This window comes from Primulina tabacum, chromosome 16 (genome assembly GCF_025594145.1).
Source record: "Primulina tabacum isolate GXHZ01 chromosome 16, ASM2559414v2, whole genome shotgun sequence".
NCBI lineage: Eukaryota > Viridiplantae > Streptophyta > Magnoliopsida > Lamiales > Gesneriaceae > Primulina > Primulina tabacum.
The window spans coordinates 34191221-34212972 of NC_134565.1; the positions used below are offsets into that span (position 1 = coordinate 34191221).

Consider the following 21752-nt stretch of genomic DNA (forward strand, 5'->3'; position numbering starts at 1 on the left):
ATGATCAAGACAAAAAAGATCCATTTACATTTAAAAAATTAAAGAGATTGAGCAATTCTATTTCCACACATTGTCATATTTATGAGTATGTCTCTTGTGAGACGTTCTCACGAATCTTTATTTGTAAGATGAGTCAATCATACTGATATTCACAATAAAAAGTAATACTTCTAGCATAAAAAGTAATATTTTTTCATGGATGACCCAAATAAGAGATCTGTCTCACAACATTCGACTCGTGAGATCGTCTCACACAAGTTTTTGCCTATATTTATACACTCAGATATTTTGATTATGAAAATATTTCGATTTAGCTTTGAGGTTATCTAGTTGTTGTTGAAGTCGTGATTCTAGTAATCATTTTTATTTTTATAGGTTTTAGTATATAGTAATTTTTTGTTTAAATATTTTTAAATAAAAGTTATCAATTTATAAAATTAGAATATAATTATAGAAATGACAAAAAACAAATGTCAATACGTAGTCGAACGGTTAAATTATATTTTTGAAACTACGATATAAGATTTAATTTTATGTAAAAGAAAAAGAGAAGAAAAGAAAAGAAAAGAAAAGACGATATTAAATTGCATTTTAAAATCAAAGTGACACGAGACAGTTCCAACTGAGAATCTCATCGCCGGAGGCTTCACCTTTTCTCCGCCTCCCACCGCCGCCGGTAATCCTTCGTCGGAATCATACTATCTACTCCACTCCCAACTCTTTAAATAATCTGCTCCGATATTTCTAATCATATATCTTCCAGTCACCCTTCGGAAAGTATCACGGTTCGAATCTTTTAGTCAACACGTCGATCAAGAACAACTCCGCATTTTCTCCGTTTATGCAGGCAGCGTGCATTTTTCGATACGCCTGATACATTGGTTGATTTTTTTTGTTGACGAAAAGAAATGACTCTCTCAGTCTCCGACTTGCCTGCGATATATGCACTACTCGCCAATTCGTTGAGCGGTGACATAAACATACGAAAGCCTGCCGAAGATGCTTTGGCGCAATTCGAGAGCAGACCTGGTTTCTGCTCTTGTCTAATGGTATATGAGTTTTTGTGTTTGTACTTGTTGTTTATGTTTGTGTTAATGCATGTGAGAAGTTATGAGTTGTGAAGATGTCGGACCTTTTTTATGAGGTTTTTTGTATCGTGCAGGAAGTTATAGCAGCCAAAGATTTGGCGTCACAGACGGATGTGAGATTATTGGCGTCAGTGTATTTCAAGAACAGCATCAATCGGTATTGGAGACAAAAGCGTGATTCCACGTATGTCATTCGTATTTTTTGAGCATCTGTGTTCATCTTGGTGCACTGTGTTCTTTAGTTTCTTTATCTACTGGTGTTGTTTTATCTGAATGTGACGAAAGGAGAGATGGGTTGGAAATGGTCTAACATTGTCTTTGGTTAAACCGCTAGTTTTTTTTGTTAGTCACTTTGGTTTTGGTGACAATATATCATTTCACGATCGATAAGTTTCATCTGGTTAGGAAATGTGTAGTTTGATAATTATTCATCTTGATTTAATTTTGAAGATAACTTAATTAGACAGCTATAGCCATGTTGTTTCTGGTGGATATCAATGAAAGTTTGTGCGGGTATGAACCCTGCCCAAGGGAATAAGTGGAAAGGTTTTGAGAACTGTTTTGTTTGAACATTATATTATTCCTCCTTTTAATCGGGGTGTGTTTATTTTGTTTCGTTTATTTTATTGGAGTAAATAGATGTTTAGGTTTGGTGCTACATCTGATTATAATATGTTTTCACAGGGGATTGAGCAATGAAGAAAAAATATATTTGAGGCAAAAGTTGCTGTCACACTTAAGAGAAGAGAATTATCAGGTGATACATATAATGATTGCTGGTAAACAACTTTGAATTTTGCTTGCTTGCTTACAGTTCCCTAAAACCAGTTGTGTAGTTGTTTGTGCCAAAGCTTAAATTAATTTACTGGCTATTGCATATGACATCATCTTTTTGTCACTGATATTGGGGACGATACTACCTTCACAAAATTGGAAGATTTTCTAATTTGTCTTCTCAAACATCAGTCATGCTTCATGTGTTTTCCTCTTTTGGTACAGATTGCTGCGACATTGTCCGTTTTGATCTCGAAAATCGCTCGCATTGACTATCCAAGAGAATGGTATGATATCTACCATGATGAGGTTTCATAGTGTGGCAGCAAATTTCTTATGATATTTATATATTCCATCATTTCATCCCTGAAAATATGGTACAATATTGAGGCTAGATAAGGAACTGATATTATTTTTCTAAAATTTTGTGGTTAATTATTGTTATTTTTAAAAGGTAGTATCTTGTTTTATATTTCTGATCTACTGTCATGTCTTAGTGAAGCTTATATAACATTTGTATTGTGCCATGTGTTATATTGCTCATTCTTCTGCAAAACTGTTCTCTGTGTATTCCTCCTGTGTATTATGCCCACTGATTCAAGTTTGGATACAGGTCAGACTTGTTTTCTATGTTAGCTCGACAGCTTCAATCTGCGGATTTATTAACTTCTCATAGAATCTGTATGATTCTTTTCCGGACATTGAAGGAGTTGTCGACGAAACGACTAACTTCTGATCAGAGGACCTTCGCGGAGGTGCACTTGTTTAATTTTATTTATTATTTTTGGAAATGGCTGTGTGCATTTCATGATGTACATTTTGATAAAGTTGCACTAAATTTAAATTTGGATGTTGGGGCATTAATATCCAATGTGCTAGAATTGTTGAAAAAAACAGAGTACATATGGTGAATAAAGATCATCAATGAAGTTTTATTTATCCTGTAAAAGTTACCTCTCTAGAGGATATTCACATTTGTTTTTGTAATTTGAGTCTTTGCTGGAGTCTTGATTTATTATTTGTCATGGAGTTATTATGTTGACAATATCCTTGTGAAATTATGTTCCTTAAGGTAGAAGAGCCTTTACAATCTATAGATATTCATGTTAGCCTAAAGCTGATGTGAGCTGGCATGCTGGATCGATGTTAAAGATTTGAATGTAAATTTTTGCACTTTATTTTCAATAATTGGTCTCACTGTATGTAAAATTGGATGGGATTTTTTTATAAAGGATGGTGCAAGTGTCACTTAATATTTCACCTTTTTCATTTGTCAGATAGCATCCCAATTCTTTGATTACAGTTGGCACCTTTGGCAGACTGATGTGCAGAATATATTGCATGGTTTTTCATTGCTTGCTCAAAATGCTTCTGAGTTGAATGAGGATGATATTTACTTAACCTGTGAAAGATGGTTCCTGTGTTCAAAGATTATACGGCAACTTATAATTTCCGGGTTCCCAAGTGACACGAAGTCTATACAGGTGAGGTCCCATCTTTTCAGATTTCTTCTTCTTCGCTTTCTGTTTTATTTTTTGTGTCTATTGATCAATACAAGTTTGCTTCACTTATGAAATTGTTACCTTATAGGAGGTGCAACCTGTCAAGAAGGTCGGTCCTGTTGTGTTAAATGCTGTCCAATCGTTTCTACCATACTGTAAGATCTCAGCTCTTGAATTAAGTCTTATCAATGATTATCCATTGTTAGGTATCAAAGCCTCTTCTAAATAAAATCAAGGGCTGTAAAAATTAAAATTGTTCCGATTTGCAATTCATATGCAGATTCATCTTTTCAAGAGGAACATCCCAAATTCTGGGATTTGCTGAAGAAGGCATGCATTAAGTTGATGAAGGTTTTAATTGCAATTCAGCACAGGCATCCTTACTCATTTGGTGACAAAAGTGTCCTTTGGCCTGTTGTTGACTTTTGCTTGAATAAGATAACAAACCCCGAGCCAGATAGTGTCTCGTTTCAAGAATTTTTGATTCAGTGTATGTCAATGATGAAATCTATTCTTGAATGTAAAGATTACAAGCCAATCATGACTGGTCATGTGATGGATGACAATCGAATTACCTTTCAAATGATGAAGAAAAATGTATCTAGTACAGTTGCTGGTGTCTTGGCTTCTCTTCTGCCTAGTGAGCGTGTGGTTCTTTTGTGTAACATACTGATAAGGAGGTAAAAACGAAGTCATGTAAATATGCTTTATTTTGTTTTCCAGGTCTTTCTCAATCAAGTTATTGTTCTGGAGCCTGGTAATGTATATTATCAGGAAAGTAAAAACAACTATAGGCGCTAATGGATAAATCAAATGTTTGCTCTGTCTTGCACCGCACTCACCTTCTCTATATTCACTTGTGACATCTGCATTCTTTAGGCATTTAGCATCTCTATCAGGAAAGATTTGTCGACATTTAAACAGCAGTGACTAACTTTAAAATGCTAACTGCCTGATTAAGAGAAGATATTTACACCACATCAACTTATCCATTCAATTTGTGACCTCTGCATTCTTTAGGCATTTAGAATCTCTATCAGGAAAGATCTGTCAAACCTTAAACCACATTGACTAACTTTAAAATGCTTTGAACTGCCTGATTAAGAGAAGATATTTACACCACTTCAACTTATCCATTCAATTTGATCAGATGGCTTGATGAGTTTGACTCTGGGCTGCATCATTGCACTAGATGCAGATTCTTTTCTCCTAGCCTGTAGACGTGCATTTTGATCAGCTGTTCTCCTAAAATTCCTTGGCAATTCTTGTTTCCTTGTCTTTCTTCTTAATTATATGAAATTTGAATTTACTTTATTTTGAAGTGGAAGTTTCCCTATTCTTCTTATTACAAGTGTTTTAGGTTTCCTCCATGTACTGATATGACGGCCGGAAACAATTTCAAGGATGTTAAAACTTTTTGCCTGAAGATCATATTAGCGATTTTTTTGAATTGGTTAGTCTTTTTTCTTTTCCTTTTCCCGGAGTACAAATGGGGGACATGCTTTGCTAGCTAAAGATCTTGAACTGAGACTGCTCCCTAAAGCGGGGGTTATGATGCCAATTGAATCGGTTAAGCTTCAAGTACTTGGATGGATATAAAATTCTTGCCGCAACCCGGTGATGCCTTTCTCTAATAAGATATATTATTTACTGTGATTCAAGCCTGCTGCATTTGTCATGGCATCATGATTAGATAAAATGTGTTCTATGTCATCTTTAATTTTGTTCTTTCTTTGATTCACTTCTCTCAGTCTTCTGTTATTTCTGAAGCAGGTATTTTGTTTTAACAGCAAGCGATATGGAAGAATGGTACCAGAATCCTGAGTCTTTTCACCACGAGCAGGATTCTGTCTTGTGGTCAGAGAGATTAAGACCATGCGCAGAAGCATTATACATTGTTTTGTTTGAGAATCACAGCCAAGTGGGTCTTTGTGACACTTTTAAGTTTATTTTCTTGTGTGTTGACATGTCTGGAAGTGTTGTGCGTGCTTATGGTCATTTTTCACCGTTTCAGCTCCTGGGTCCTGTTGTGGTTTCCATTCTTCAAGAGGCAATGAGTGGATTCCCTTCTTCTGGTTATGAAATAACTCCACCCTTGCTTCTCAAGGATGCTGCTTATGGTGCTGCTGCATATGTCTACTATGAGCTTTCGAATTATCTGAGTTTCAAAGACTGGTAAGTCCTTGAATTATTGGTGTCAAGTAGTAATTTGATTCCAGTTACACGAATTGGTCAACTTTGTCTTCTGGTGGCTCTTTTTACAATGGAGAACTCTGATTTTTGCCAACAGCATTTTGCATTTGTGAATATAGATGAATGCAATTACTCAATGCATATTTTGTACAGAGATAATGTTCCTTCAATGTAAGCTTTTGAGGTTGGGGTTATTTGAGACAATCAGTTAAAGGACATATGATTTTGTTTTTCCATGGAAATTTTATTGTAAAAGATACATATAAGTCAGTAGCTTCCGCCCACTGCTTCCACAGCAAGACAGGAGTAGATGTGAGTGCTTCAGGTGGATAAGCTTTGCCACTCTAACGTTGGAATCGCCAAGAAATTTCAAAAGCTAGTAGTAGAGCCAGCTCAGTTGAAACCGTATTAGGGTTTCTCCAATCCAGTTGTCAGGAATTTCCAATCCAGTGGATGGCTGGAATTATATAGATAACCGTCACATGATGCTAGCGAAATTAAGACCAAACAAGTTTCAGTCCTGATTTTCCTTTGTTGATATTTGGACATTTAGGTTATTGATATACCCTAGCTTGACTGATTCATACTCCTACCTACTTCTATTGTTTATTTCAACCATTGTATCTCTGTTCTTATCAGGTTTTTTCAACCCCTTTATTTCTGTTTTTTTGTTAAGCTGTGAAATTACCAAATATCTTTTTATTACAGTTTCTATTCTGTGGCTACATTTTTACTGAATCAATGCTTATTACTTCCTACTCCATGTCCAACTTTTTTTTTTTTTTTTGCATGACTTAAAGAGAATTCCATCACCCTCTTATGCAGGTTCAATAATGCATTATCTGTTGAACTCACAAATGACCATCCAAACATGCGAATGATACATAGAAAAGTTGCATTAATTTTGGGGCAATGGGTTTCGGAGGTAATAAGACTTGTTGATATATTTGCATTTATCATCACTGTTTCTTATTTTTTGCACTTTTCCTTTGTTGGTTGCCTCTGCTTTTGAATGGAACATTGCCTTATTTTAGTTTATCTGAACGAGATTGGTACAAAAGTTAAATGCTTGTTGATTCAGTTATCCGTTAAGATGAACTATCAGATATTTTGAGTATTCATGTATGGAAAAAAGTTTCTTCAAGCATTTTTTGTCAGAAAATCTGTGCATTCATGTGTCTAAGATATTAGTTGGTGCCTTCTTATGGTGCCTTCGAAATATCAGTCTCTAGTTTAGTGATAGTATATTGGTATTCTGGCTTGCCAATTCCCAAAGGATTCGGTATTCTTTTTTTTTTTTTTTGAACTAGGATTAGGTATTCTTGAACTATCTTAAAATCTAATTAGTTTTATTTTGACTCTGAAGCTGTGGAGCAAGGGCAGACCCAAAGAAGGGGCTAGACTAGTCTGGCCCCTTCTACCTACGGGTCCAGTTCAATAGTTCAATACCAATTATGAAATCCTTATCGTTCATAAGTCACATTTAGTTTTTCTTGGCCCAAATCTTTTCATCATTTGACCTGATTGCTTCATTGTATCGCGCTCTTGGTTTTTTTTTTCTTCACTCCGTTTGGTTTGTATTTTGCTGGATATTTAATAGGAGGGAGAAAAAAGCTTTTGAAATCATAAAGCTTGAGAATTGAAATATTTGATAACTCAATTACCGAAGATGCAGTTGCAGATTAAATGAATTAAATGTATAGACTAGAAATTTGGCTTGAAGCTAGAATTTTTGTAGGATTTTACGGACTGGAATCAAATTAACTTGAAGTAAATTTCGTTTGTATCGTACTGGATGATGCAAGTTACTTTGAGCTGTCAACTGTATCAAATTGATGCCGTGTCCTCGTGGTTCAGATTCCTGATGTCAATGCTAAGTTTGAGATGTTACTAGATTGGCATTAAATCACTAGATATCACGCAGACATCTAGTGAAAAAATGGATTGCCAATTCTGATCCCATCTTCAAAAGTTTTTTGACAATTCAAACTTAGTTTTTTGTTGATAGTCTGCATGAATCCAGTTAAATATGTGATAAGAAATGTAAAAATAATGGACTGCACAATAAGGTTGGCCATCTGAAAGTTTTATTTAAAAGGTAAATAAAATTTCAAAAGAATAATTAGCATGTCTTTCCGATGTTCAATGTTGCATGAAATATGACATGGTTTGAGTGAGTTGTATCGTCCTCTTGGATGATTTTATTGCAGTTTGTCATCACCGTTATTGCGACTGCAACTGAGAATTTGGCTCCTGAGTTTTTCTTTCTGTACAGATTAAAGACGAAACCAGAAGACCAGTATATTGTGCTTTAATAAAATTGCTTCAGGAGAAAGACCTGTGTGTTAGGGTATGATACATTTTGACAAATCCTCTGCAGTTTCTTGTTATAACAATTTGTTTCATTTTGCAGTTTTGATTTTATCCTCTTTTTGGCTTTTCTTTTAGCTGGCAGCATCACGATCCCTGTATTTTCATATTGAAGATGCCAATTTCTCAGAGCAGGAATTCTCTGATCTTCTTCCAATATGCTGGGACTCATGTTTCAAATTGGTGGATGAAGTCCAAGAGTTCGATTCGAAAGTTAGTTACTGTCTCTCATTGTTCAAGTTTTTCAAGTGATAAGTGTGTCTTCTGCAGCTTATGCAACTTTGTTTTTGATGACTAAGATACTATGCACTAATTTTTTCGGCAGTCCCTCAATCTTATTTTAACTCTGGATTATAGGACTCTTTCAAACACCTATTAAGTCATTCAGCCTTCCGCCATACGGGATCTAATTTACTAATTGCAATTTTATTCAAATTATGTACTAGGTTCAAGTGTTGAATACAATTTCTTGTCTTATTGCACGGGTTACTGAAGTTATTCCTCTCTCAAACAAGTTGATGCAGTTTTTCCAGAAGGTACCGTGTTTGCACTTGTTTGTGCATTTTTTTTCCTAATGACACATTCTTCTTGTACAGTTGATTGGACTTTTTTTTCCTGCATAAATCGAGATATGCCCTCTATGGAGCAGTAAAAATCAGAAGAATTTTTTTTACTATGTGGACATATCTGAAAAATCTTGTTCTCAACTTACATTGCCTTCAGATTTTCAGCATTCTTGTTTATTTCTGTAAAGCTTGAGTAAGTTTCATTCAGGAACTGTTTTACTGTTGTAATGAATTCCTGGTTTGTTTTATTTGAGCTGAATATTGTCACAGGGAATATATGACTACATCTTAATCACATTCATTTGCCCTACATCTCTCTACTAGACTGCATTAGCTTGTGCAGATACTGTTTCCCTGTTGTGTTGGTGGTTTGCTTCTTGACATATGCACAACCCTATTTGAACTCAAAAACTTTCTCCCTTTTTGGTTCATCATTCCCATCATTTCATATTGCTTTGTATTGACTTAGTTTTCCATAGGTGTGGGAAGAATCTTCTGGTGAAAGCCTACTGCAAATTCAGCTTCTCATGGCTCTGAAAAACTTTGTCGTTGCACTTGGTAATCAGTCGTTTATATGTTACAACATGCTACTGCCCATTTTACAAAGTGTAATCAATGCAAATAGCCCTGATGAACTTTTGGAAGATAGCATGCAGGTTTGGTTTAGAACAAGCATTTGTTATTGAATTTTTTTACCTTAACAGCCAAAATGTCAAATGTCAATTTTTTTTGTTCTGTATTATTATCGTGCAGTTATGGGAAGCCACTCTTTCTCATGCCACCTCAATGGTTCCTCAGCTGTTGGGGTATTTCCCATGTCTGGTGGAGATCTTGGACCGAAGTTTTGATCACTTAAAGGTATATAGAAATTCCTCTTGCTCTTTCATCTTCTTTTTTAAAAGAATGTCCTGAAGTCTTAACTCAATTTACAGGTGGCTGCCAGCATCGTTGAAGCCTACATACTTTTTGGTGGAATAGAATTCCTCAATATGCATGCACCAACTCTCGCTAAACTTCTTGAATTAGTTGTTGGTAACGTCAATGACAGAGGGTTGCTTTCAATTGTTCCACTTGTGGATATTTTAGTTCAGGTAGTTATTCCTGACACAATGGCAAAATTGTTGTTCTCTTGACAAAGCATTTTAATATTGGTTAAAGCAGGTCCTTATAAGCTAAAATAGCATCTTCGCAAATGGTTTTTTATTTATTTGAAAGTGCGGGGTATATATAAATCTTTTTGGAGTGTCTAGCAATGCATGGGTATCATAAACTGTGTTACTCCCTTGCCTGCAAATGTTATAATAATTGAAACTGGGTTCATAAAGTGCTACACTCAGTCAAACAAATATAATGATTATTGTCACTCAACGCATTTTCATTTGTCTTCAGTCACCAGAGTAAATGACTTTCATCTTATTCTGGTATCTGCAGTGTTTTCCTGCCGACGTGCCCCAATTAATCAGTACCACTATAATGGTAAATAGATTTTCTCTCTTTCTTCGATTCTGTATCCTTGACTTTTATTTTAGTGTTTATTTTGCTTAACTGGAATTCAGATTTTGCTATTTTTGTCTAGAAATTAATTGTCATATGCCTGACTGGAGGAGATGATCGTGAACCTTTGAAGACAGCTGTGAAAGCATCTTCAGCAGCCATACTTGCAAGGATTTTGGTCATGAATACTAATTATATAGCACAATTAACATCAGAACCATCACTGTTAGCACATCTCCAGGAAGCTGGATTTTCAAATGACGAAAACATATTACTTTGCCTGGCTGATGTATGGCTAGACAAGGTGCGTGAATATATTCTGGCATTTTGAATTTGATGATTTTGAACTCACCTATGAATTGTCTTTGTTCTTCCTATGTTGATAAATATGGTGATAAATATGATGTACATGATTACATGCTATATTTCAATCTTTTTTTCCTTTTATAGAACTGGTACTCATCGCAGTGGCTATATATATTTTTGCTGCTTGTGCAACACTACTAAATTGGAGGCTTCTATTTCAAAACTTAAGCTTCTCCAGACTAATATACACAAAGGTCCTCCCTTGACTTAGTGTTGTTGCTCTTTTTGTGCAATTCATTGTTTCTAGTCATGTATGAATGTGGAACTTTTGACATTTTTCTACAGTGAACTCGTGGCCACATTATCTATGTACTCGTAAGCAAGAATTTCCTTTTAACAAAGATTTTGTTTTGGTACAAATGGTGTTCTGATAGTCTCTTACGATCAGAAAAATTGCCGTGGAAAAAGTTTGTGGTAAACCATATAAAATGTAGTCACTTGACTGCACTCTGGGTTCATGGCCCACAATTATGCTGTTTACTGGTCATTTAAGATTGCTCTTTGTTTTGGGTTTGCAGGTTGACAATGTTATTTCCTATCAAAGAAAGACCTTTGGCCTAGCACTTTCTATAATTTTAACTTTGCGAATGCCCCAAGTACTTGAAAAACTTGATCAGATCCTAAGGTATTCAGCATCTTCATCGTTAATTATGAAAAATTCTGCAGAAAAATTTGTTCACATTATGGGTTTTTTTTGTTCTTGATGTAGTGCATGTGCCAGTGTCATACTGGGTGGAAGTGAGGATTTAACTGAAGAAGAATCAAGGTTTGAACTGATATTATGGTTTTCTTCTCAGTATACTTTTTGATGTCTTGTTTCTTGAATAAGCCTTGATATACCTTTTCTAGTTTGGTAATCAAATTTACTTGTACTATAGTAGCGATAATATGCAATCTAGCAAGCTGCAGCTCCCCAATAAAGAGGTTAGGAAGAGACAGGTATACTGTTTTTCCTTGAGATGCGCAGTGTTCTAATTAATAATTTTTCACTGAATCATGTTTCATGTCAGATCAAATTCTCTGACCCAATAAACCAAATGTCGTTGGAGAACTCAGTGAGGGACAATCTCCAGACTTGTGCTACTCTTCATGGAGAATTATTCAACACCGCCATGTCTAAGATTCACCCTGCATCATTTGCACAACTGAAACAGGCTTTGAACATGACATAAAGTTGTTTTTCAAAGCTTTTGCAGGAAATCGAGGTTGCTTAATTTCGTTAGAGCTTGTGAAATGCAAGGAATACGGGTTAGTAGCTTGTTTCCCTAAATTCTACTTGGGTAGTGCTGTCAGCGTTTGATCTTTTGAGAAGAAACACCAACCCAACGATTCTGCTCTAGTACTATTTAAAAGACATATTTTGTCAAAGACATGCTTGTGCAGCAATATCTACATACTATTAGTTTTTGACGTAGTTTTACTCTGTTCAACAGGTGAGATTGACGCTTCTTCAAATTTGAGATGGATACTTCATGGCACACTCTATTGGTTTCTTTTGTTTGGTTCGCTTCGCTTCCATTAAATGGAATTTTGGTAGGTATATTGTCAAAGCGCCTGTGCATGGTATATAATGTGATCCCTTCATGTCATTGTTTTTTAGGCATAAGGGTGAGTTTTGAGCTTTTCGGGTTCATATTAATATCACTGCAGACATCACCTTGGAAAGTACCAATTCTTTTTTCTTTTTCTGATGTAAAATTTTACGTGATTGAGAGTTTAATTAAGTATTTCAATTCAAGTGCAAAGATACTTTTATCCGTAATAAAAAATATTGCTTAACCAAAACAAGTACAAACACTCTGAGGATACCCAGATAAATTACAACTCAAAGTTAAACTAAAACAATCCACCGGTAAATTGCAATCACATCCACCAGATTTCAATTGGAAAAGCTTATTTTTAGCTTCAGACAGATATTCGAGTTGAGAATCACATCGTACGACTCAAAGTAACTAAAACAAAATGCGAGGCCAAAATTTAATGAGAAAATACAGGGAAAAAAACTGAAACACTCATTTTTAAGAAGCTATGTAGCACAGAGTCAATCACCAATCGACACGGTCAAAACATATTTTACAGAAATTTCAACCAACTGAAAGGAGGATCACTGGAATTGCATTCCATAAAATTGCAATGGTTACTTGGATAGGTTGATATATACTGAAAATACGAATGCTCGAACTCTTTGCACTTGGATTCGACCTTCCTTTTTCTTCACACCGCCTTACTTTTCGACTTTGGGGCTAAAGTTACCCAGGCAGATACACTACATTAGATGTCAGAACCACAAGTTACAATTAGTTCAATTCAAAGTAAATATTTATCCAGATTACCGAACAACCAAGTCCCAAAATTCTATCAGTTAGCCTTTATGCATGTGAAGAATGAGAAATTAATGGAAATTTAAGGCTTGATGGATGTCGAACCGAATCGAAGTAAATCAGCTCCATAAACCAGACATGCAGCCTAAAACAATGTTGGCAACAGGGAAAAGAGGAAATCAATAGCAGAATTGATCACCTGGCAAAGTTGCCTTTCCAAATACAATTATGAAAATGAAAGAACCAAGACAAACAAAATTATCGAACTAGAAAAATCATTTCACATGATAAAATCCTGTCATTTGCAATCAGCACAAGGAACTCCAAACGACGGCCTTTGGCAAACATAAAAAAATCCAAAAATTTAGTAAAACTAGATGTCACAGCTTTGCCAACTCGAGCAAGACAGAAAAATAATAGTATCACAGTAAATTGATGGAATATGCAAAGTTGCTAATAATCAACAAGTCGAGGAGTTTAAGAAATAAATCAAATTCAGAACCCAAAAAACAAAACAAAAATCTCTATCAGAGTAACTATGACTAGAAAGAGCAGCATCGGATGCAAGATCCATAGCCCATGAATAATAGCATCATCATGTAGAGTATCATGTTTAATTCCCAGATAAAAGGGTTAAAAATAAAACAAAATTACTTCGAATTGACTGAAAATTTCAAAATACAAGACCGAAAATTTGATAGCTTTTATCGAAAAATTGAAAACTTTAAAGCTACCATGCCCAGCGTCAGCTCGCCAAAGAAGGGTGGTGAAGTTTGCGCCATTCGCCGTGAGTTTATGTCATCCTGGCATGACGAATCAAAATCTGGAACTAGGGTTTCACAAATATATGAGCCCTAATTGCCCGACTTACATGTTTGGTTAATTTGGGCCAATTTAGAGATAAAGGACCCATTGACAAAATAGAGGTCCAAATTGAAGCCCCAATGGCTGGCCAATAAAGTTATAAAAAAATAATATTGTTATGTCTTTTTAAATGCAATAATATTGTTATTATTATTACATGCTTCGTATCATCTTGGGTTGGTCCTTGCCTGTTTCGTCTCCAACGATATACCATAGTGTTGTGTTGTTCATCGGTTGTTTTCTGCTACGAAAACGTCCAAACCATTGGTTTTGGTTTAATGTGATGTCAATAATGTTTTTGCGACATGCTTAGCGCTATGTCGATGGCCTATGACTTTCAACAATTTTTAATTGTACAATATGCGATGCGTGTTGCGTGAATGTTATTTGCGAAAAATAATTTTTGTTGTGAAAATCAAGAACCAAAATTACCTCAAGATACTCAGTTCAATCTAATAAAATACAGAATATGTTTCCTTTATTACAATATATTCTAAAAATTCGTAGAATATGCGTGTATTATGGGTGAAAGCAGGGAGAAGCCGAGGAGGGCAGACTAGGAGGGAGCAGCTGGGGACAGAAGGGTATCAGGAAATGGATCGAAAAGGTGGGCTCAGCACCATTAATAAGTCTGGTGGCGAGCGTGCGGCTCAGCAAGGGCATCAGATCGATGAATCTAAGTTCAAGAATTCGGGCTCCATATCATCCAGATTGAATACACACCATTGTCCATGTTCATGTCCATTTCCCTCTCGTTTATATATAAATTTGTCTCTCGTAATAAAAATTAACTCAATAAATGGGTTGCCAAATTGAGTTTAGTTGAGATATTCTTGAAAGGGATTCTCATTGCTAAAAAAATTAAATTCATTAAAAATTGAGCATACTGGCGGTGAAAAATGTGGCAGAATCATGCGTACGAATATATGCAATATTACAGGCAATTTAATCATGTATGGAAAAAAGTTTCTTCAAGCATTTTTTGTCAGAAAATCTGTGCATTCATGTGTCTAAGATATTAGTTGGTGCCTTCTTATGGTGCCTTCGAAATATCAGTCTCTAGTTTAGTGATAGTATATTGGTATTCTGGCTTGCCAATTCCCAAAGGATTCGGTATTCTTTTTTTTTTTTTTTGAACTAGGATTAGGTATTCTTGAACTATCTTAAAATCTAATTAGTTTTATTTTGACTCTGAAGCTGTGGAGCAAGGGCAGACCCAAAGAAGGGGCTAGACTAGTCTGGCCCCTTCTACCTACGGGTCCAGTTCAATAGTTCAATACCAATTATGAAATCCTTATCGTTCATAAGTCACATTTAGTTTTTCTTGGCCCAAATCTTTTCATCATTTGACCTGATTGCTTCATTGTATCGCGCTCTTGGTTTTTTTTTCTTCACTCCGTTTGGTTTGTATTTTGCTGGATATTTAATAGGAGGGAGAAAAAAGCTTTTGAAATCATAAAGCTTGAGAATTGAAATATTTGATAACTCAATTACCGAAGATGCAGTTGCAGATTAAATGAATTAAATGTATAGACTAGAAATTTGGCTTGAAGCTAGAATTTTTGTAGGATTTTACGGACTGGAATCAAATTAACTTGAAGTAAATTTCGTTTGTATCGTACTGGATGATGCAAGTTACTTTGAGCTGTCAACTGTATCAAATTGATGCCGTGTCCTCGTGGTTCAGATTCCTGATGTCAATGCTAAGTTTGAGATGTTACTAGATTGGCATTAAATCACTAGATATCACGCAGACATCTAGTGAAAAAATGGATTGCCAATTCTGATCCCATCTTCAAAAGTTTTTTGACAATTCAAACTTAGTTTTTTGTTGATAGTCTGCATGAATCCAGTTAAATATGTGATAAGAAATGTAAAAATAATGGACTGCACAATAAGGTTGGCCATCTGAAAGTTTTATTTAAAAGGTAAATAAAATTTCAAAAGAATAATTAGCATGTCTTTCCGATGTTCAATGTTGCATGAAATATGACATGGTTTGAGTGAGTTGTATCGTCCTCTTGGATGATTTTATTGCAGTTTGTCATCACCGTTATTGCGACTGCAACTGAGAATTTGGCTCCTGAGTTTTTCTTTCTGTACAGATTAAAGACGAAACCAGAAGACCAGTATATTGTGCTTTAATAAAATTGCTTCAGGAGAAAGACCTGTGTGTTAGGGTATGATACATTTTGACAAATCCTCTGCAGTTTCTTGTTATAACAATTTGTTTCATTTTGCAGTTTTGATTTTATCCTCTTTTTGGCTTTTCTTTTAGCTGGCAGCATCACGATCCCTGTATTTTCATATTGAAGATGCCAATTTCTCAGAGCAGGAATTCTCTGATCTTCTTCCAATATGCTGGGACTCATGTTTCAAATTGGTGGATGAAGTCCAAGAGTTCGATTCGAAAGTTAGTTACTGTCTCTCATTGTTCAAGTTTTTCAAGTGATAAGTGTGTCTTCTGCAGCTTATGCAACTTTGTTTTTGATGACTAAGATACTATGCACTAATTTTTTCGGCAGTCCCTCAATCTTATTTTAACTCTGGATTATAGGACTCTTTCAAACACCTATTAAGTCATTCAGCCTTCCGCCATACGGGATCTAATTTACTAATTGCAATTTTATTCAAATTATGTACTAGGTTCAAGTGTTGAATACAATTTCTTGTCTTATTGCACGGGTTACTGAAGTTATTCCTCTCTCAAACAAGTTGATGCAGTTTTTCCAGAAGGTACCGTGTTTGCACTTGTTTGTGCATTTTTTTTCCTAATGACACATTCTTCTTGTACAGTTGATTGGACTTTTTTTTCCTGCATAAATCGAGATATGCCCTCTATGGAGCAGTAAAAATCAGAAGAATTTTTTTTACTATGTGGACATATCTGAAAAATCTTGTTCTCAACTTACATTGCCTTCAGATTTTCAGCATTCTTGTTTATTTCTGTAAAGCTTGAGTAAGTTTCATTCAGGAACTGTTTTACTGTTGTAATGAATTCCTGGTTTGTTTTATTTGAGCTGAATATTGTCACAGGGAATATATGACTACATCTTAATCACATTCATTTGCCCTACATCTCTCTACTAGACTGCATTAGCTTGTGCAGATACTGTTTCCCTGTTGTGTTGGTGGTTTGCTTCTTGACATATGCACAACCCTATTTGAACTCAAAAACTTTCTCCCTTTTTGGTTCATCATTCCCATCATTTCATATTGCTTTGTATTGACTTAGTTTTCCATAGGTGTGGGAAGAATCTTCTGGTGAAAGCCTACTGCAAATTCAGCTTCTCATGGCTCTGAAAAACTTTGTCGTTGCACTTGGTAATCAGTCGTTTATATGTTACAACATGCTACTGCCCATTTTACAAAGTGTAATCAATGCAAATAGCCCTGATGAACTTTTGGAAGATAGCATGCAGGTTTGGTTTAGAACAAGCATTTGTTATTGAATTTTTTTACCTTAACAGCCAAAATGTCAAATGTCAATTTTTTTTGTTCTGTATTATTATCGTGCAGTTATGGGAAGCCACTCTTTCTCATGCCACCTCAATGGTTCCTCAGCTGTTGGGGTATTTCCCATGTCTGGTGGAGATCTTGGACCGAAGTTTTGATCACTTAAAGGTATATAGAAATTCCTCTTGCTCTTTCATCTTCTTTTTTAAAAGAATGTCCTGAAGTCTTAACTCAATTTACAGGTGGCTGCCAGCATCGTTGAAGCCTACATACTTTTTGGTGGAATAGAATTCCTCAATATGCATGCACCAACTCTCGCTAAACTTCTTGAATTAGTTGTTGGTAACGTCAATGACAGAGGGTTGCTTTCAATTGTTCCACTTGTGGATATTTTAGTTCAGGTAGTTATTCCTGACACAATGGCAAAATTGTTGTTCTCTTGACAAAGCATTTTAATATTGGTTAAAGCAGGTCCTTATAAGCTAAAATAGCATCTTCGCAAATGGTTTTTTATTTATTTGAAAGTGCGGGGTATATATAAATCTTTTTGGAGTGTCTAGCAATGCATGGGTATCATAAACTGTGTTACTCCCTTGCCTGCAAATGTTATAATAATTGAAACTGGGTTCATAAAGTGCTACACTCAGTCAAACAAATATAATGATTATTGTCACTCAACGCATTTTCATTTGTCTTCAGTCACCAGAGTAAATGACTTTCATCTTATTCTGGTATCTGCAGTGTTTTCCTGCCGACGTGCCCCAATTAATCAGTACCACTATAATGGTAAATAGATTTTCTCTCTTTCTTCGATTCTGTATCCTTGACTTTTATTTTAGTGTTTATTTTGCTTAACTGGAATTCAGATTTTGCTATTTTTGTCTAGAAATTAATTGTCATATGCCTGACTGGAGGAGATGATCGTGAACCTTTGAAGACAGCTGTGAAAGCATCTTCAGCAGCCATACTTGCAAGGATTTTGGTCATGAATACTAATTATATAGCACAATTAACATCAGAACCATCACTGTTAGCACATCTCCAGGAAGCTGGATTTTCAAATGACGAAAACATATTACTTTGCCTGGCTGATGTATGGCTAGACAAGGTGCGTGAATATATTCTGGCATTTTGAATTTGATGATTTTGAACTCACCTATGAATTGTCTTTGTTCTTCCTATGTTGATAAATATGGTGATAAATATGATGTACATGATTACATGCTATATTTCAATCTTTTTTTCCTTTTATAGAACTGGTACTCATCGCAGTGGCTATATATATTTTTGCTGCTTGTGCAACACTACTAAATTGGAGGCTTCTATTTCAAAACTTAAGCTTCTCCAGACTAATATACACAAAGGTCCTCCCTTGACTTAGTGTTGTTGCTCTTTTTGTGCAATTCATTGTTTCTAGTCATGTATGAATGTGGAACTTTTGACATTTTTCTACAGTGAACTCGTGGCCACATTATCTATGTACTCGTAAGCAAGAATTTCCTTTTAACAAAGATTTTGTTTTGGTACAAATGGTGTTCTGATAGTCTCTTACGATCAGAAAAATTGCCGTGGAAAAAGTTTGTGGTAAACCATATAAAATGTAGTCACTTGACTGCACTCTGGGTTCATGGCCCACAATTATGCTGTTTACTGGTCATTTAAGATTGCTCTTTGTTTTGGGTTTGCAGGTTGACAATGTTATTTCCTATCAAAGAAAGACCTTTGGCCTAGCACTTTCTATAATTTTAACTTTGCGAATGCCCCAAGTACTTGAAAAACTTGATCAGATCCTAAGGTATTCAGCATCTTCATCGTTAATTATGAAAAATTCTGCAGAAAAATTTGTTCACATTATGGGTTTTTTTTGTTCTTGATGTAGTGCATGTGCCAGTGTCATACTGGGTGGAAGTGAGGATTTAACTGAAGAAGAATCAAGGTTTGAACTGATATTATGGTTTTCTTCTCAGTATACTTTTTGATGTCTTGTTTCTTGAATAAGCCTTGATATACCTTTTCTAGTTTGGTAATCAAATTTACTTGTACTATAGTAGCGATAATATGCAATCTAGCAAGCTGCAGCTCCCCAATAAAGAGGTTAGGAAGAGACAGGTATACTGTTTTTCCTTGAGATGCGCAGTGTTCTAATTAATAATTTTTCACTGAATCATGTTTCATGTCAGATCAAATTCTCTGACCCAATAAACCAAATGTCGTTGGAGAACTCAGTGAGGGACAATCTCCAGACTTGTGCTACTCTTCATGGAGAATTATTCAACACCGCCATGTCTAAGATTCACCCTGCATCATTTGCACAACTGAAACAGGCTTTGAACATGACATAAAGTTGTTTTTCAAAGCTTTTGCAGGAAATCGAGGTTGCTTAATTTCGTTAGAGCTTGTGAAATGCAAGGAATACGGGTTAGTAGCTTGTTTCCCTAAATTCTACTTGGGTAGTGCTGTCAGCGTTTGATCTTTTGAGAAGAAACACCAACCCAACGATTCTGCTCTAGTACTATTTAAAAGACATATTTTGTCAAAGACATGCTTGTGCAGCAATATCTACATACTATTAGTTTTTGACGTAGTTTTACTCTGTTCAACAGGTGAGATTGACGCTTCTTCAAATTTGAGATGGATACTTCATGGCACACTCTATTGGTTTCTTTTGTTTGGTTCGCTTCGCTTCCATTAAATGGAATTTTGGTAGGTATATTGTCAAAGCGCCTGTGCATGGTATATAATGTGATCCCTTCATGTCATTGTTTTTTAGGCATAAGGGTGAGTTTTGAGCTTTTCGGGTTCATATTAATATCACTGCAGACATCACCTTGGAAAGTACCAATTCTTTTTTCTTTTTCTGATGTAAAATTTTACGTGATTGAGAGTTTAATTAAGTATTTCAATTCAAGTGCAAAGATACTTTTATCCGTAATAAAAAATATTGCTTAACCAAAACAAGTACAAACACTCTGAGGATACCCAGATAAATTACAACTCAAAGTTAAACTAAAACAATCCACCGGTAAATTGCAATCACATCCACCAGATTTCAATTGGAAAAGCTTATTTTTAGCTTCAGACAGATATTCGAGTTGAGAATCACATCGTACGACTCAAAGTAACTAAAACAAAATGCGAGGCCAAAATTTAATGAGAAAATACAGGGAAAAAAACTGAAACACTCATTTTTAAGAAGCTATGTAGCACAGAGTCAATCACCAATCGACACGGTCAAAACATATTTTACAGAAATTTCAACCAACTGAAAGGAGGATCACTGGAATTGCATTCCATAAAATTGCAATGGTTACTTGGATAGGTTGATATATACTGAAAATACGAATGCTCGAACTCTTTGCACTTGGATTCGACCTTCCTTTTTCTTCACACCGCCTTACTTTTCGACTTTGGGGCTAAAGTTACCCAGGCAGATACACTACATTAGATGTCAGAACCACAAGTTACAATTAGTTCAATTCAAAGTAAATATTTATCCAGATTACCGAACAACCAAGTCCCAAAATTCTATCAGTTAGCCTTTATGCATGTGAAGAATGAGAAATTAATGGAAATTTAAGGCTTGATGGATGTCGAACCGAATCGAAGTAAATCAGCTCCATAAACCAGACATGCAGCCTAAAACAATGTTGGCAACAGGGAAAAGAGGAAATCAATAGCAGAATTGATCACCTGGCAAAGTTGCCTTTCCAAATACAATTATGAAAATGAAAGAACCAAGACAAACAAAATTATCGAACTAGAAAAATCATTTCACATGATAAAATCCTGTCATTTGCAATCAGCACAAGGAACTCCAAACGACGGCCTTTGGCAAACATAAAAAAATCCAAAAATTTAGTAAAACTAGATGTCACAGCTTTGCCAACTCGAGCAAGACAGAAAAATAATAGTATCACAGTAAATTGATGGAATATGCAAAGTTGCTAATAATCAACAAGTCGAGGAGTTTAAGAAATAAATCAAATTCAGAACCCAAAAAACAAAACAAAAATCTCTATCAGAGTAACTATGACTAGAAAGAGCAGCATCGGATGCAAGATCCATAGCCCATGAATAATAGCATCATCATGTAGAGTATCATGTTTAATTCCCAGATAAAAGGGTTAAAAATAAAACAAAATTACTTCGAATTGACTGAAAATTTCAAAATACAAGACCGAAAATTTGATAGCTTTTATCGAAAAATTGAAAACTTTAAAGCTACCATGCCCAGCGTCAGCTCGCCAAAGAAGGGTGGTGAAGTTTGCGCCATTCGCCGTGAGTTTATGTCATCCTGGCATGACGAATCAAAATCTGGAACTAGGGTTTCACAAATATATGAGCCCTAATTGCCCGACTTACATGTTTGGTTAATTTGGGCCAATTTAGAGATAAAGGACCCATTGACAAAATAGAGGTCCAAATTGAAGCCCCAATGGCTGGCCAATAAAGTTATAAAAAAATAATATTGTTATGTCTTTTTAAATGCAATAATATTGTTATTATTATTACATGCTTCGTATCATCTTGGGTTGGTCCTTGCCTGTTTCGTCTCCAACGATATACCATAGTGTTGTGTTGTTCATCGGTTGTTTTCTGCTACGAAAACGTCCAAACCATTGGTTTTGGTTTAATGTGATGTCAATAATGTTTTTGCGACATGCTTAGCGCTATGTCGATGGCCTATGACTTTCAACAATTTTTAATTGTACAATATGCGATGCGTGTTGCGTGAATGTTATTTGCGAAAAATAATTT

The 21752-nt window shown here is 35.4% G+C and overlaps 2 protein-coding genes and 2 long non-coding RNA genes across 7 annotated transcripts; 2 read left to right on the plus strand and 2 right to left on the minus strand.

Moving 5' to 3' along the window:
- Positions 1-564: 564 nt before the first annotated feature.
- On the plus strand, positions 565-11942 carry LOC142529914 (uncharacterized). Of its 3 annotated transcripts, none has more exons than XM_075635615.1 (24): positions 565-1049; positions 1163-1272; positions 1773-1845; positions 2088-2149; positions 2476-2617; positions 3140-3346; positions 3453-3519; positions 3645-4044; positions 5138-5285; positions 5379-5539; positions 6383-6482; positions 7833-7907; positions 8006-8140; positions 8374-8463; positions 8973-9149; positions 9247-9351; positions 9426-9584; positions 9925-9969; positions 10070-10291; positions 10872-10978; positions 11063-11119; positions 11235-11292; positions 11364-11601; positions 11787-11942. In XM_075635615.1, exons 1-23 carry the CDS (start codon positions 909-911, stop codon positions 11523-11525), a joined length of 3003 nt encoding a protein of 1000 aa, XP_075491730.1. In that variant the 5' UTR covers positions 565-908; the 3' UTR covers positions 11526-11601; positions 11787-11942. The 3 variants fall into 3 exon arrangements, with proteins under 3 accessions (XP_075491730.1, XP_075491732.1, XP_075491729.1); XM_075635614.1 differs by having other exon boundaries at positions 566-1049; positions 11232-11292; XM_075635617.1 differs by lacking the exons at positions 11063-11119; positions 11235-11292; positions 11364-11601; positions 11787-11942 and adding an exon at positions 10438-10547.
- A 348-nt stretch (positions 11943-12290) lies between these two features.
- Positions 12291-13610, minus strand: LOC142529917 (uncharacterized). Its single transcript, XR_012815982.1, has 2 exons — positions 13071-13610; positions 12291-13009 (listed from the first exon to the last, which is right to left on the minus strand). It is a non-coding gene; the product is annotated as an uncharacterized LOC142529917 (long non-coding RNA).
- A 1114-nt stretch (positions 13611-14724) lies between these two features.
- On the plus strand, positions 14725-19753 carry LOC142529916 (uncharacterized). Of its 2 annotated transcripts, none has more exons than XM_075635621.1 (13): positions 14725-15718; positions 15817-15951; positions 16185-16274; positions 16784-16960; positions 17058-17162; positions 17237-17395; positions 17736-17780; positions 17881-18102; positions 18683-18789; positions 18874-18930; positions 19046-19103; positions 19175-19412; positions 19598-19753. In XM_075635621.1, the coding sequence occupies exons 3-12, from the start codon at positions 16257-16259 to the stop codon at positions 19334-19336; spliced, it is 1110 nt and encodes a 369-aa protein (XP_075491736.1). In that variant the 5' UTR covers positions 14725-15718; positions 15817-15951; positions 16185-16256; the 3' UTR covers positions 19337-19412; positions 19598-19753. The 2 variants fall into 2 exon arrangements, with proteins under 2 accessions (XP_075491736.1, XP_075491735.1); XM_075635620.1 differs by having other exon boundaries at positions 14949-15718; positions 19043-19103.
- Positions 19754-20101: 348 nt separating this feature from the next.
- On the minus strand, positions 20102-21277 carry LOC142529918 (uncharacterized). Its single transcript, XR_012815983.1, has 2 exons — positions 20882-21277; positions 20102-20820 (listed from the first exon to the last, which is right to left on the minus strand). It is a non-coding gene; the product is annotated as an uncharacterized LOC142529918 (long non-coding RNA).
- Positions 21278-21752: the final 475 nt, after the last annotated feature.